Source organism: Barbatula barbatula (assembly GCF_947034865.1).
Source record: "Barbatula barbatula genome assembly, chromosome: 13".
NCBI lineage: Eukaryota > Metazoa > Chordata > Actinopteri > Cypriniformes > Nemacheilidae > Barbatula > Barbatula barbatula.
In genome coordinates, this window is record NC_136776.1 from 23,178,292 (window position 1) to 23,193,961 (window position 15,670).

Genomic DNA, 15,670 nt, shown 5'->3' on the forward strand with positions numbered 1-15,670 from the left:
CTCACTCGAATAGATTCTCATCAAATTGAATTGAATAAATAGATGACCTAATAATAATAATCACTTTAATTCATATTGCGCCTTTAAGTAGAGGGCCCCAGTGTGCCACCAGCCATGGACTGGGCCCTGATGCCGATATGTGTTGAATTATTTTAGTAAAGTTTAGTTTGTGTGTGCTTTCAATTTTTGTTAAATATGTCCTGCGGTGGCAGAGGAATTTGTTTTTTTTATTGATTTGGCCTCTTATGATGTTTGCGCTGTATACTGTGTGTAATACAAGCTTGCAGGGAGGCTACTGCATCCATTCATTTGTCTGTTCCGTTGATATGGATTTGTTAATGCATTTATTTCAGTGTGCAGACATGCGGGGTGTGTTATATACAGACCTATTTATCCCTTTGTTGTATAATGTGCTTTGATTCTGCGCTTTTCATCTTGCAGAGTCACTGTGTGACTTCAGTTTCAAAGGAACTGATGGTTTAACTGCTTTGTTTTTTCCTTATTCAATAAAGGACCGTAATGATACACTTTGTGTTTTTATATTTATATGGCATGTGTATTTTATACGGCAGAGTATTAGGGCCACACCGAGGAAGAAGGAAAAAGTCATACATTTACGAGGCTTTTTTTCCTCTGTGGCCCTTATATTCTATCATTTTATATATAGCCTTATAGTCTATGGGAAACTGTAAATTATCTAATGATAGCAACATCATCTAAAAATCATAATTGATCCAAAATGATTTAAATGAATGATCACAAGCGTTTATATAATGACAGTGGGTCTAGTTATATGTGATAACATGTATAGCGGGCAGTGGAATAACTGTTATAAGGGATGAGATTAAATAGATCCTGGTCTGGAGCAGTCTAGCTCCACAGAATAAAATCCGGACACATTTTTCTGATTGTTTTTTTTAAACTACAGTGTTAAAAGAAACCGTCAGTACATAATTACGTCATTAGATGGCAAAACTTTTATCTTTTATCAATTATCGTTTTATCACATCATCGATCAGCATTTCTTAGTCAAGTTATTTGAGGTCTGTCAGATTTTGGATCATGGTTACATGCATAATAAGGACAAATGTTATATTCGACCCAATTCATATTTTGACATCAAGCCTGCAACCATTTTTAAAAAATGTGGATAAATAAATACTTAAAATCTCAAGAAACAAGAGAAGCAATTGTACAATTTCTCAGTGATAGTCTGACAGTGTCTTTGATCTTTTCTCCTGTTCATCCCTTCTGTCAGATCTGATGTCATAAGCCAGTACGGCAACAGTTGCCACACCCACCAGACCTGAGATGACCAATCTGATCACAGCTTCAGAAACATAACAACAGCACAAGCATTCTGATAGAAACAAAAACATTCAGGATCAGATGTTTCAAGACCTTCATCCTTTCATTCCAGAAAACAAATTTGCTGAAACAAGTTCACATGTGACTCACCTGAACACGGCTGACAGACATGATTGATGTCCAGATGTTGTGTGAGGTTTGTGATGGGATTGTTGACCACACATCTGTACGTGTTGTTGTCCTGATATTCCACCTCCAGAGGAAGAGAGAGTCTGATGTTGAGATCAGACACACTGATGCTGGACAATAAACTCTTTCCTTTGTACCAGGAGAGACTCACATCACGTGACACATTCATCACTGAACACAACAACACACATCTTGACACTGAAGATGAGTTTTGTGGACAATAACTGGTGATGTCAGGAACAGGAAGACGAGCTGAAAAACATTTGAGAACAAACAGACATATTCATAAAGCTTTCATAATTCAGTTTTATAATACAGAGGGCAAACAATAGCTCTTTACTCACCATAGACAGTAACACTGAATCTATACGAAGCCTTCTGTTTGCTGCTGATGGTGATGTGATAAAGTCCAGAGTGTTGAGTTGTGATGTTTGTGATGGTGAGAGATCCAGTCTGATCATCCACCTGCAGTCTGTCTCTGAACATCCCATCATGAACATCATCATATACTAAGACACTATTGGCTTCTCTGTTGATTTTAGCAATGTGAGTCTTTTGAGGTCCAAAACTCCAAAGTATCAGATGAGCTTTCTGTATGTCAGTAACATCAGTATATAGTGTGACTGAATCTCCCTCCATGACTGACACTGACTTCACTTCATCTGTATCACCAAACACACAGGAACAGATTAAAGAAAACTTGATTCAAAAAGCATCTGGGAAAAGAAGCACGTGTTTACGTATTACTATTTAAGTGCTACTTTAAACTATAAATACATGTTGATCACTTACCCACCAGACAGCAAAAGCACAAAGAGAAAAAAACAAGCAAGAGAAACATCGTCTTGAAGAGTCTGAAAAAGTGTCGCTTTAGTTTGAAAAGACCATCTGAGAGTGCTGTGGTTGCGCTGACATGATGTTTCTGGCTTCCGCTAGATTTAACCATGGCATTACTTTCACGCACACCCCCTTAAAACATATCATTTGATCGTCCTGAAGAGAACCAAACTGAATTCACACAACACATTTTATGGTGGATTCTATAATAATTGTAGGTGCATTTGGTGTCCGAAGTCATTGAGATGGCGATTGTTTTTTACTTGTTACTTCACAAGATGTTTCAGGCCATAACAGCAATATCTTTATTCGTAAAAAGTCTTATGTAGGTAAAAATCATGATTTATTGTTGCATAAGATGTCAACACTGTTAGCTCATTTTTATATGGAAAACTGAATTGATCATTGATCCTGCTGTTATTTACAATCTTTTGATCATGATTTGATTTAACCCGTGTGTTCATATTTTTGCTAGCTAGCAAATGGAGGTTTGGGCTAAAACACATGAGTGGGTTTGTGTGTGTGTGTAAGTATCTGTAAGTAGTATAAAATTCAAGTACATGCTTAAATGTCTTTAATTTGCCTCTGTGTCTGTCTGTATACTGTATGTGTTAAGTGATACAGCTGAAATTAACGCCTTAACGCCTCAGGCCTCCTGTATGTACACAATAGTTGACTAAGTATACTGATCGTAGCATTAAATCATCGTATAATCTTGTGGTAATATGGTTCTGACATAAAATCAACCTCATAATCTCATTCATCTCTGGTTAAATGTGGTTTCAGATCACCCAGATTATATCACTACTACATAGTTGTTCTAGTTTGTATGAACACTTCTTGATACTGCGAAAGCATACATGTGTACTATTAATATATATATATATATATATATATATATATATATATATATATATATATATATATATACATTGTTAATGTAAAACTATTGAACACAACCTTGAATATATATGTGATATATATGTGGTTAAAAACAGTGTATAACAATACTGGAAATTACCCAGAAATTACAAAATACATACAGAAAGCTAATCTGATACAGTGGAGTTTTGGACCTCAAAAGACTCACATTGTTAGAATCAACAGAGAAGCCAATAGTGTGTCAGTATATGATGATGTTCATGATGGGATGTTCAGAGACAGACTGCAGGTGGACGATCAGACTGGATCTCTCACCATCACAAACATCACGACTCAACACTCTGGACTTTGTCACGTAACCATCTTCAGCAAACAAAAGACCTCGTACACATTTAATGTTACTGTCTATGGTTTTCTTTTAGTTTTAGAGGATCTTGTTTTAAAGAGTAACTATTACAGTGTCCTTAAAATGACACCTCATGCAGTGTGTAATGTTGCTTTGTGTAAATGGAAAAACAGTCTGTCAAGTTGTAAAGCCGAAAGTGAACGAATAACAAAGTTATTGGCTTGTGAAACAAGGAGTCCTCTCTGAATAAAGCGAACGTTTTGTGGTCTGTCGTTCTAATTTCCGTTCCGGATTTGCTCACTTGTGTTACACTTGGTCACATGTAGCCTCCCACAGACTAAACACATGCACTGCTCTTCTGAACAATGGTAACCACAAAACTGTGACATCAGCAGCATCTCTCTTCATCTGGAGTGTCTGAATGATTCTTAAACATGTGTTCTGAACAATTCCATCACAAACCAGACCCAACATCTCACATCTGATGACTGTCACAAGTGTTCAGGTACATCAGCTGTTCACGGATCTGAGATCAGACAGACTGAGTTACACTAATTGCTCTTATTATTCATTACACGTCTCAACTTTATTCATAAAGGACTTCTGATCTTCTGCATCTGCAGATACAACACAGAGCAAGTACACAATAGTCTAAGCAGTCAAAATGAACTGTAATAAATGATTTAACGTTGTGTTTATTTCGTGTGTTGTGTGCAGAGAGCAGCAGTGGAAGATGGTGCGGTGTACGCATACGTCACGATAATCAAACGTCGATTTGATTTGTTAATGCTAATATAACATTTATTTTTGGTCACAACACACCTGTGCCATTACATATGAGCGGTCAAACATTCAACTGCATGTGAACGGCAGCTGACTAAAATATGATCAGAGTGAGAGAATGACCAAAGATTCATTGTGGTGTTCTTGTTGAGAAAACCCACTGCGTTTCTAGTATTTAGTTTTTATCAGTGAATGCACGCCACACTCTTACAGCCTCATTTCTGGTGAAACCCAGTGTGGTTTCATTGTGTCGGGGTGGAAAGAAATGTGGTTTTGTTCTGCTGGTGGACATGACAGTGTGCCTTTCTATAAGGGCAAGTTTTGTAGGTGTATCTGTATGTGTTTGTGTATACGAGATGTGTGAAGCGTGGGGTGTGTGTGGCACCTATTTTAGAGTGAAATGAAATATTGAAACTGTCAACGCTGTATTTAATTATTTACAGTTTATTTACATTTGTTGTAGTCTTAAATAGGTACAGTTTGAAAGGGATGTACACAAATGTAAACGTCATTATGTAATTAGGGGCTTTATGAGAAGAGATCAAAGGATGTTGAGAAGGGTATGTTTTAAGTCAAACTCACACCTCTGTTTGTGTTCGAATTAACAAAGATGACCAGTAAAGTGTTTGATCACTAAACTAACCTACACACACTTGTGTACAGATGACTGGATCAGATTTAGAGAAATTTACAGCGACACCTGCTGGCAAATGACAGACGTGTTTGACCTGTTGAAAAGTGTGCAGGTGTGTAATTGTTCGCCTTTAGCACCCAAAACTCAACACATCACAACAGTGTAATTCCTTTCAGGAGTGCTCAACTGGCATGAAATAATGTAGAATACATTAAAAGAATAAACACAGTATTTTGATTTAGTTTCCCAAATATCTTTTGTAGTAACTGGCAGTGAATGCAAACTACATAAATTATAAGAGAGCAGATGCTCAACGTATGAAGCAGTCTGGGGTTTACAGAGAATATGTTTCATGGTTTATCCTATTATGCTTAAAATAATGAAAATTTGTTCATCATTTGTTCATCCTCTGTTCCAAACTTCTACACATTGTTTAGTGAAACAAAACACATACTCCATAAAATGAAACAAGTGCACTTAGATGTTTTACTTAAAGTTGACAGCGTTCCATTTCAGTGGGCTCTGTTCTCATTTAGACATTGCGTCAGGAGAAAGTGAGGCTGCCAAGAGCCCAGTAGAACAATATGCAAGCAAGTGGTTTGGCCCACATGTGACAACAATCTGTCGAATTATTTTTATCTTGGCTATATGTTGAGGGTGACAAGACGAAGCTTACAATTCCAAGCCCAGCTATATGATGCAGACAAGATACAAATCAAGACTCTTCACTGGTTTCAAATACACACAATTTAATGGTGTAGTCACAAATGTCAGGTGACACAAACATTTCAGGGATGGTGAAATATTTCGCTTTGACATGCCCGAGTAGAAGTAATGTGTACATAATAACACAGATGCTCAGATCTATCATCACAAAATATTTTTCAGTATACAGCACCTGAAGCATAAGGACAAATGTGAAATATTGATATGAGGTGCTTGTGTATACGGCACAATCACAGCTAGATACACAAACATGTTACAAAGCATATTGTCATGCCAGTTGTTTTCAAAAAGTTAACAAGAGTCCCGAAAAACATCTTGCAGTTAATGGTGTGAAACAGGAGTTAGAGGAACATCACTGTTGCTGAGAGTCTCCTTTCAAATGTGAGTTTATGTCCACTGAATGTTTTCCTCTTTTATTATGCGCTCTACGCAAACTACAATGATAAATAAATGGAACAAAACCACATGGGATAAACCAGTCTCAGCAGGTAGGGCCAGGTCTCCTCTGACGTGTCACAGCTGCACTCAGTGACTTTGATTAAGAGTTACTGAGTAAATATTTATGAAGAATAGGAAGAGCTTATTAGTTGAGGTTTAGGTGTAATTTGGTTTTATATTGTGGTCGATATCAGACAACAGAGGAATGTTATAAGCAGGGAAAATGTAACCCAGGCTTAAACTCGGCTCTCTGGTGTGAGAGACAGTCGATACACCAATCGAGCCACACGGGGAAAGATGTGAAACTCAGAAGATAAGGCAGACACAGCCAGTTCCATAGCTCAGTTTATTAAAAAGGCAAAATACCCAAGCAGGGGAAACAAATCCACAATACGAAATACAAAGTATTGTACATTTTGCATTAATGTGACAAGAAGTCCACCTTTGCTCTCGGTTGGGTATGGAATTGCCTAAGCTGGAGCGGGGATGGTCAGGTGGTCACTTCGCTCTTGGGTGGTGATGGAATTGCCCGAGGTGGAACTGGGATGGTCAGTCAGTCCGCAGGCTCTCGCAGGAGCATGGCACTGGATTTTCAACTGTAGCTGGCGTAATCTCTAATTCTGTCATGATTACTCTCGGAGGGTTTAGCATGGTAGTATGCATGACATATAAATGTATTTGTTCTTGACGGAACAGATCTGCTACGCTGCTGTGGCAGAGCAAATTAGGAGATTTTAATCTCAACCCCTTTTCTCCAGATCAGCCAATAGCAGCAAGGAAAGCAGCGACTAGAGGAACATAAATGTCACTATAGAAGAGACCATCACGGTCAGAGACAGGACGGCCCATTGATCGAAGTCATATCAGCATATTCTAGTTTATCTGAAAAACGCAGTCGACTCATTATTGACACAAATGGGCCCCTCTCCCATCAAGCCTGCTTACACATATCGACTTCTCAATATATGCTGTTTTGTGAAACTCTTGATCCATGTTATAACATCTCTGATTCTTCTTATCCCTCTCCGATTCAAATCGCCAAGGATCCCCAAAATATAAACAGGACTCGTCAGCATTCGGCCATCAGTCATTCAACAAAAATATTGTGCCTAAAATGCAATGAACTTAATATTAAGTACTTGCTCATTGTAGTCTTTGAACCCGTTGTCACATTTAAAGACTTTAGATAGACAAAGACGTTGCACTCGTATTGCGCTGCGAGAAAATGCAACATGGTGGAAAAAGTCCCGGTTTCAAAACGAAATAATTGGCTTCTATACGGCCACTGTACTGAAGGCAAAGCACAATGATCTGAAAATATATGTACTTTCTATTTAATTGCTGTTTTATTCCCACAATTAACATATCGAGAGAAGTAGATTATCACATGGACGCGTTACCCAGCCGGTTAAACTTTCATCATTTGCCCTCTTGACATCTCAAACATGTATTGAAACTTTCTTCCGCAGAACACAAAAGGAGATATTCGTAAAACCGTTTGTCCCCATTGACTTGCATTAGTTTTGCCTCCATGCAATAGAAGGACCAATGGTTTTCTTTTACCAACATTTTTCAAAATATCTTCGTTTGGAGAAGAAAGTCATACAGGTTTTAGATGACTGTCAGGGTGAATAAATGAAGACAGAACTTTCATTGTGGGGCAAAAGTCTGTTTGCTAAATCGACCGTTCCAGGACTAGAGTTTGAAATGGTAAAGTCAGCAAACGTATTGATTTTACCGTGAAAAACATGAATGTAAACTGTGATATAGGTCAGGGGAGGATTCACACACAGTCCAAGTATAAACATCACAGTCGTGTTTTCAGACATTTGAAAGCTTTTCAGTGAAGAAGAAAATGTTTCTCAAACTAGTTTTGCTCTGTTTGTGTTTGTGGCGTCTGGACGGTGAGAGTTTTTAGGACTTCAGTTACTCGTGTTCAGGTTAAATAAGTCCGAGTTAACATTCACTGTTATTTTCTATATTATATAAATGACCAAAATCACCTGTGCTATACTATTATTTGTTTATACCGTTCATGTCCTAAGCTCCTTACTCTCTTTATATGGTTAATCGATTCTTAGTGAAGCTTCACCAAGCCAACGTCAAACGGCTGTAAAGGTTTAATCTGTAAAAAAACTGTTTGTCTTTTTTTCAGGTGTGTCCGGTGAAGACGACGGAGAAATATCAGTGAAGGAGGGAAATTCAGTCACTCTGAACTCCGGTCTCACTGAATTGAGCAAAGATGATGTGATTCAATGGGGCTTTGGACAAGAAAGCACTTTAATAGCTGAAATCAATAAACAGGACGACAGAATCACATATTACGATGTTCTTGGTGAGAGATTCACAGACCGACTGAAGCTGGACATACAGACCGGATCTCTGACCATCATAAACATCACAAATGAACAGACTGGATATTACAGACCAATAATCAACGGTGTGAGTAAGAGTTTCCTCCTCATTGTCCACGGTGGGTCAAATATTTCTTTCATTATTCACTAAATGCAACTTTTTTAGTTAATGAGCACAAATATATATAAATAACTTTCATATTTCAATCACGAATGCTGTTTCTGCTTCAAACAGCTGGTGACATATCGGTGGAGGAGGGAGATTCAGTCACTCTGGACTCCAATATTGCTGAAATTAGGGACGATGACTTTACTGAGTGGCTTTTTATAGCAAAAAACCTTACAGATGCGATTGCCTATAGTACGTCTGGTTTTGTTTTATTGTATAAGCGTGCTGTTCAGGGAATATTCACAGACAAACTGAAGCTGGACATACAGACTGGATCTCTGACCATCACAAACGTCACACGTGAACATGCCGGAAAGTATATTCTCATGACATCAAACGGGGGCGTGCGCAGGTCTTTCAATCTTAGAGTTTCAGGTGAGTTCATTTTTCTAAATCGTTTGATCCTTATATCTGGATTTAACATTTATTGACTGATCTTCCTTAACTTAAAGTGATAGTTCACCCAAAAACCCTTAATTTATGCCAAACCTGTATAAACGTTTTTGTTCTGATGAGTTAGCAATTTTCTGTTCGGGGACATCATTGACTACCACAGTGAGGAAAACTAAAAGGGTAGTAAAAAGGTCCCCAGAACTAATTATCTAATTTAGAAAATGACTGATCTCTAGATGAGACCATTATTCATCGTCTGGATTCGTTTAAAGCCCTTTAAAGCTGCATCGAAACCGTAATTTTGACCTTCAACCGTTGGGGGTCCATTGAAGGCCATTATATGGAGAATAAAACAGTTCTGTGCATCTCTTAAAGGGCCAGCAGCATAATAAACATCTCTGTTTTTTATGTTCGCCAAACAACAAAGGACGAATACAAATAACATTCACTGCTCCTGACTGTTTACATTAGTAAAGTTTAATCTATATTTACTTTATACACGTCGTAGTTTAACTAGAAAATGGTCTGACTGGTTACGACTGTTGTGTTTACAGCACTACATAAGTATATTTTCAACAGATATTTATCTAGCATTACTTCAGAAAAGATTGATGATACGTCACCACATGCAACAGCGACGGCTCCTGGCACGTGATGTAAAGCTCAGATCTGATTGGACGGCTTGTGTCTTCGTCTGGCGAATGTGAAAAAATAGTTGTACATGACAAAATAAAAACATTCATATTTACGGCGCGCAAATATTCCCATTCTATGTGAAGGGCTTCTATTGATTTTCTTCGAGTGCGTTATCGCAGCAAACATCAGCTCCAAATAATCTCGGTATGTGAATTTGTTTTATGCACGTCCTTTGATAGCTTGTTCTTATTTTATCACTTACTGATACGTTGTCTGACAATATTTTAAATTTCTGTTTTAAAACCGTTTTAATGGTATTATATGACCTTTATTACTATAAGATTACATAGGTAAAAACAACAAACAAACAAACAACTAGACACATTTATTACTTTTGTGGTGGGGCCAGCCAAAAAAATTACAATAGCCTGCCAGTAAAAAGAATCCGTAGCATTGAGCCCTGACTGGCTACTAGTGAAACTTCACCAAGCCGACAACAAGTGGATGTGAAGGTTTGATCTGAAAAACTATTCTTCTGTTTTTCAGGTGTGTCTGGTGATGAAGTGAATGAGGAAAATGTCCTCACTATAATACAAGAAATAATCAAGCACGCCAACAGAATCGCATTTTATGGTGTTCTTGGTGGGAGACTCGGAGACAGACTTAAACTGGATGAACCAACTCGATCTCTGACCATCACAAATGGAAAGAGATATTATAAGCGAATAATCAATGGTGAGTAAGAGTATAAATATATATATTTATTTCACCCGTTTTGGCCTTGTAGTGTAGTTGCTCAGCACAAAGATATATGAATCTGAACATAATTTTGCTTCGTCTGTGTCCTCTCTGTTTTATATAAATAACTTTCACATTTCAATCACGATTGCTGTTTCTGCTTCATACAGATGAGACCATATCGGCAGATGAGGGAGCTTCAGTTACTCTGGACTCTAATATTGCTAAAATCGGGGACGATGACTTTATACATTGGCTTTTTATAGCTAAAAACAAAACAGATGTGATTGCCTACAGTACGTCTGGTTCCGTTATGTTTTATAAACGTGCTGTTCGGGGAATATTCAGAGACAAACTGAAGCTGGACATACAGACTGGATCTCTGACCATCACAAACGTCACACGTGAACATGCTGGGAATTATGTCCTCATGGCCTCAAGTGAGGATGTGCGCAAGTCTTTCAAACTGACAGTTTCCGGTGAGTTCATTTTTCTAAATCGTTGTATCCTTATCAATGAATGAAGTCATTAACATGTATTGACCGAGCTGATCTAAGTTTGACGTTCTTATTCAACAGGCACTGTGAAGGCGTGATCCGATTGGCCCTCTCCGCTCTAGTGGGCGTGGCTACTGTCCCTGTTCCGGTTTATGACATCGGTTGAACAACATTGAGCACACGACCACACATCAGGAAACAAAACGACAACTTGATTTCTCAAAGTGACTTTAAATTAAAAGCTGAAAATCTGCTGGAATCGATGTTTCTTTATTAACAAAAGCGACAAACTCTCACGCTAGGAAGGATGCTCTGGAATAGGGCTTGTCAACTGGCGGCCACACGCGGCCTACGAAGCATCTTTGGCCCTTCATAACATTTCAAATAAATGACTGCTTTAGGAAATGCACGTCCTGAGACGCCACATCTTTGGGTCCAAAACGCTGCTTCATTCAATACAAAAGTAATCCCCGCGGCTCATAACCATATATTGACATATATTAAAGCGATTTGATCGGTCTGTCCAAGTTCATCAGTAGCTAAACGTGACGTTTGAGCCTTCAGTCCCTTTACTGTTCCTATTGCGTGTTTCCAGTCCCGACATCCCCTGGTTGTAAAAGTTCACAGCATCGACTCTCACAGAGTACTCCAACCAATTTCTCCCTTTAAACCAGTTGCTCGAAAATAACCTTTTCTTTCCAGAAAAAATTATGTCATTGGAACTTTTGCTAAAATGACCTGACATGGCGTGTCTGAGCCAAGATCACCTGGACTTTCCTATTGACACAAGCAGGTACTGTTCTCACTGAGGGTGAAACACGAGTGATTATATAAAGCTGCCATTAGAGACGGTATAATGTTGATCTATTTATCTATATGGAGAGGTCATGACCTCTGGCTAGTAAAACTTATTACTCTATGTAGCAAAGTTCAAGAAAGGACGGAAGGTGGAGGGAACCAGCGAACGTAAAACCACTTTTAATATTATAAACAAACAAAAGTAAAATAGCTAGAGAGTTTTCAAACCTCCGGCGTAGTTTCCTAAATCAGGCGTAGCAGCACTCAGACAGACAGAATCTCCCTCCATCAATGAAGATGATGTTGCGCCATTTAAACAATCTAGAGAACCTGCTGAACAAACAAAATGCTTTTCTAAGACTACATTAAGTCTTTTACAAGATTTCACCAAACACACCTGAAACACAAACAGTTCATTCTGTTCAGGTCTGTAGATGTATAAAGGTCTCAGTATGACTGCGGTTGCCAGCAGCTCTCAATGCAAAGAAGTTTGTAAAATGTCAAATGCTAATATAACGTTCAAAAGATTTAAGGTACAATTGATAATGCAAGAAGTAAACAAAGGCAATAAAATCAAAAGAACGTAACGCTGACCAAATATTTTTACTCTTGATAAAAAGTGACTGTAGCTACAGATGTCATCAGTACCACAAATCTCCACGAGTTTAAAATGCTGCACATAAGATAACTATGAAAGGAAAGCTTGAGATACTCACTAACACTGAATGTCTTTATTGTGGTCATTCTTCCAGCAACGTCTACTTTTAAAAGTCCAGTGTGTTCAGTTGTGATGTTTGTGATGGTGAGATCTCCAGTCGTATTGTTCAGCTTCAGTCTGTCTCTGAATGGTTTATCTTGAGACAATAGCATCTCATCGCTCTCTTTATCTAATCTCGCTAAAAATAAATCCTGTTTATCTCCAAACCTCCACTCGATCACATCTTTACTCTCGATTTGAGTATCAGTGTGTAACGTGACAGAATCTCCCTCCATCACTGACACTTCATCTGTAAACACTCCTGAAGAAAACAAACACACACAGTCAGTGAAATAAATCCTTATTGTGCTTACCAGTAAATCTGATGTTAAACGTTCAAATGAAAACTTTAAAAGACTTATATTTACCCAAATGAACATCTTTAAATGTACAGGCCAAAGCAATTGCAACAGTAAATGAACTGACCGTTGAAGAGTAAAGAGATGATGAAGAGTATAGAGATGTTCTTCATGTTGTTGTAGGTGTTCATAAAGACGATCTGTAAAGTGTCTGGTGACTTTTATGTTGGTGAAGATGAACCAGTGAAATGTCAGTGGTCTCTACTATTGGATGTTAGGGTGTTGGCCCACCCACAACTTAGGATGACCAACCCACAACATATGTGTGTTGTTTTAAAGTTTGGTCCACGACTTAGTCCACAATTACAAGAAATGGAAGTGCATGGTGGGAACGTGGCTTCATGGTTGCACCAAAATGGCATGAAATAAATGAATTGGACTTTTAACGGCACAGTTTCTCATTAGTAAAATAAATAATTTTACACTGTTTGGGTTTTAATTTGACTTTTATTCACGTCTTGCCTGTATTATCAGAAAAGCTGAAACTTTTACTATCAGGGGAAACTCTCTACATTTTTTTTATATATATACCACGTTTAGAACATCATTAGAAATGTTTAGGTTTTTGTATACTTCTCCTTTAATAAAATAAACTAATGAAAACAAAAAAGATGAGATGTGCATAAAACAGAAATAAACTACAAACGCTTTAAGGTGTTCAGTCTTTACAAAACTATGTTGAGCCTTCTTTGTGGTCCATGAGGCTGTTTGTGTTTAGTTGTGCTCTCTGCATCGTTCTGCGGTACACAGTCAAAACACCAGATGGTGGTGTTCAACAGGCATAAGCTAGACACACCACAGTAGATCTGGGCCTTAAAGGGACAGTTCACCCAAAAGCTCATCATTTACACACCCTCAGTAATGTGTTGTGATACCTTATAATAAACAGCTTATAATTACTTATAAAGAGAGCTTATGATGTTTGTGTGTCTGCAGGCGTGTTTGGTGTTGATCCAGATGAAGTGAAGTCAGTGTCGGTGATAAGCATTCTTCCAAATATCTTTCTCTGTGTTCATCAGAACAAAGATGTGCAACAACTTGAAGGTGAGTAAATGATGACAGAATTTTCATATTTTAAATAGAAGCGTCACTACTTGTAAGCAACGCTACCGCCCAACACTCATGGGCGCCGTATAGGGGGGAAAAGTTAGGACAGTTCCAAGGGCCCCTGACTGACAGGGGCCCCAACAAATAGGTAAAAACGAATTAATTTTTAATTATATTATACAATATATAAATCATCATCATCTAGTGTATTTAAAATAATAATAAAATGAAGGATGTCTTTTATTTAACGTATTTTGGCAAAAAAGTTAAATATCCCCAATGGACCTAAAAGTAAACATCCATATTGACCGAGCACCCCCCTGTGTCTGCATGAAATGGTTCGGTCCTGCCTCAGCGCACTCGTCATCAGTGACGTGTTTAGTTGCAGAAAGTCGCGTCACGTCAGAAACAGAGATACTATGTTGCGCATTAGATAGCCTTGTCTGTTGCCCTAGAAGTTTTGTCCTGAAAGCTACGTTAAGTTTATTCTAGTCTTGTGAGTGTTTGTTTCGGTCTTAGTGTTTTGAAGTCCTCCTTCAGTTCTTGCATGTTCTTTTACCCCATTGTGGGCTTTTGTTTTGTGTTTTGTATTTATTCAAATCTGTTAACCCCTTCACCGCTGCCTGCACTTGGGTTCTTCCTTACCAAACCCTGACAACACCTCCGGGAAACAAGTGTAGACATGCTTCATAGGTCCTATAACCTGGAATTGTTTGCATATTTGGAGAGGACCTTGGCAACAACCAATCGACTATTTAAAACAACTTTAACTGAACACATCTCTGTTTCTAGTTTAAAATGGTTTTTGTGTCGTGACTTTTATATTTAACACAAGAACCAACACAAAATGACGTGTCTATAACTCAAACACATGTCAGTCAGTAAGCACATCCCTTTTGAGAGTGTTGCTGATTTCTTTGGCGCCTCCATACATGAAATCTTGAGAGACAAAGAATTCTTATACGTAGAAAATGTACTTTTTTGGTTTGTTCTGTAGCTCAGGGTGGTTTTACAGTGTCATCTTACTTAGTAATGGTGGAAGATTCTGTCAGTCTGAAAGCTAGTGCACCCAAGGCCTATGAACTGTACATAGGAAAATTGGCACACTCATAGAGGTGGTATTAATTAGTCACATGACCAAGTATGGGGTCTCTATAGCACCACCAACAGTTCAAAAGTGCACTTTTCGACTATAATGAAAAGCAATAACGACTATAACTTTTGAACCCATTGATGTACAATAATTCTACTCGCCACACGTCATGCACTCGTCACGCTCATGCGTTACACTAAGACTCCGCCCATTACAGTAGTAGCCATCTTGAAAATCACATTATTGTGTTTTTTCCATACTAGTCGGCTGAGATGATCTTTAAACAGAGACTCATAGACGTGAAGCTCCGAATAAGAGATTTTTGCTGTTGCTCAAAAGAAACGACGAAGCAAACTTTTCAAAGTTGACCCAAAAATGGATCTTAGGCCATATCTCAAACATCAATTGATCTATCGGTACAAGACTTTGTACGCTTCATCACATCAGCACCTCGGACTGGGGGACCTTGCCAAAATGGGGAACAGCGCCACCTAGATTTATCCTTAAATCTGGATTTATTGATCTTCCTTACCTTAAAGTGATAGTAAATCATGAGAATTCTCTCATGATTTACGGACCCTTAAGTGGTTCCAAACCTGTATAAATGTATTTGGAAGAATGTCAGCAATTTTTCAGTTCTGGGAGATGTTTAACTACCATGGTAGGGAAAATTAAAAGATAGTAAA

The 15,670-nt window shown here is 38.2% G+C and overlaps 2 protein-coding genes across 2 annotated transcripts; one reads left to right on the forward strand and one right to left on the reverse strand.

Moving 5' to 3' along the window:
- Positions 1–545: 545 nt before the first annotated feature.
- LOC306902496 (SLAM family member 9-like) lies at positions 546–2,466 on the reverse strand. Its single transcript, XM_079471106.1, has 4 exons — positions 2,290–2,466; positions 1,842–2,159; positions 1,459–1,749; positions 546–1,360 (listed from the first exon to the last, which is right to left on the reverse strand). The coding sequence occupies exons 1-4, from the start codon at positions 2,441–2,443 to the stop codon at positions 1,203–1,205; spliced, it is 921 nt and encodes a 306-aa protein (XP_079327232.1). The 5' UTR covers positions 2,444–2,466; the 3' UTR covers positions 546–1,202.
- Positions 2,467–7,906: 5,440 nt separating this feature from the next.
- Positions 7,907–13,513, forward strand: LOC306902484 (uncharacterized protein). The gene is made up of 6 exons (XM_079471090.1): positions 7,907–8,047; positions 8,299–8,616; positions 8,733–9,041; positions 10,242–10,430; positions 10,604–10,912; positions 11,012–13,513. Exons 1-6 carry the CDS (start codon positions 7,999–8,001, stop codon positions 11,026–11,028), a joined length of 1,191 nt encoding a protein of 396 aa, XP_079327216.1. The 5' UTR covers positions 7,907–7,998; the 3' UTR covers positions 11,029–13,513.
- The last annotated feature ends 2,157 nt before the right edge of the window (positions 13,514–15,670 follow it).

Coding starts and splice junctions, on each gene's coding strand:
- LOC306902496 (XM_079471106.1), bottom strand. CDS start 2,443: ATGGTTAAATCTAGCGGAAGCCAGAAACATCATGTCAGCGCAACCACA. Junction 2,160..2,289: donor GTGCTTTTGCTGTCTGGTGG/GTAAGTGATCAA, acceptor TTGGTGATACAG/ATGAAGTGAAGTCAGTGTCA. Junction 1,361..1,458: donor TGTCTGTCAGCCGTGTTCAG/GTGAGTCACATG, acceptor TGTTTCTATCAG/AATGCTTGTGCTGTTGTTAT.
- LOC306902484 (XM_079471090.1), top strand. CDS start 7,999: ATGTTTCTCAAACTAGTTTTGCTCTGTTTGTGTTTGTGGCGTCTGGAC. Junction 8,048..8,298: donor GTGTTTGTGGCGTCTGGACG/GTGAGAGTTTTT, acceptor TCTTTTTTTCAG/GTGTGTCCGGTGAAGACGAC. Junction 8,617..8,732: donor TTTCCTCCTCATTGTCCACG/GTGGGTCAAATA, acceptor TGCTTCAAACAG/CTGGTGACATATCGGTGGAG.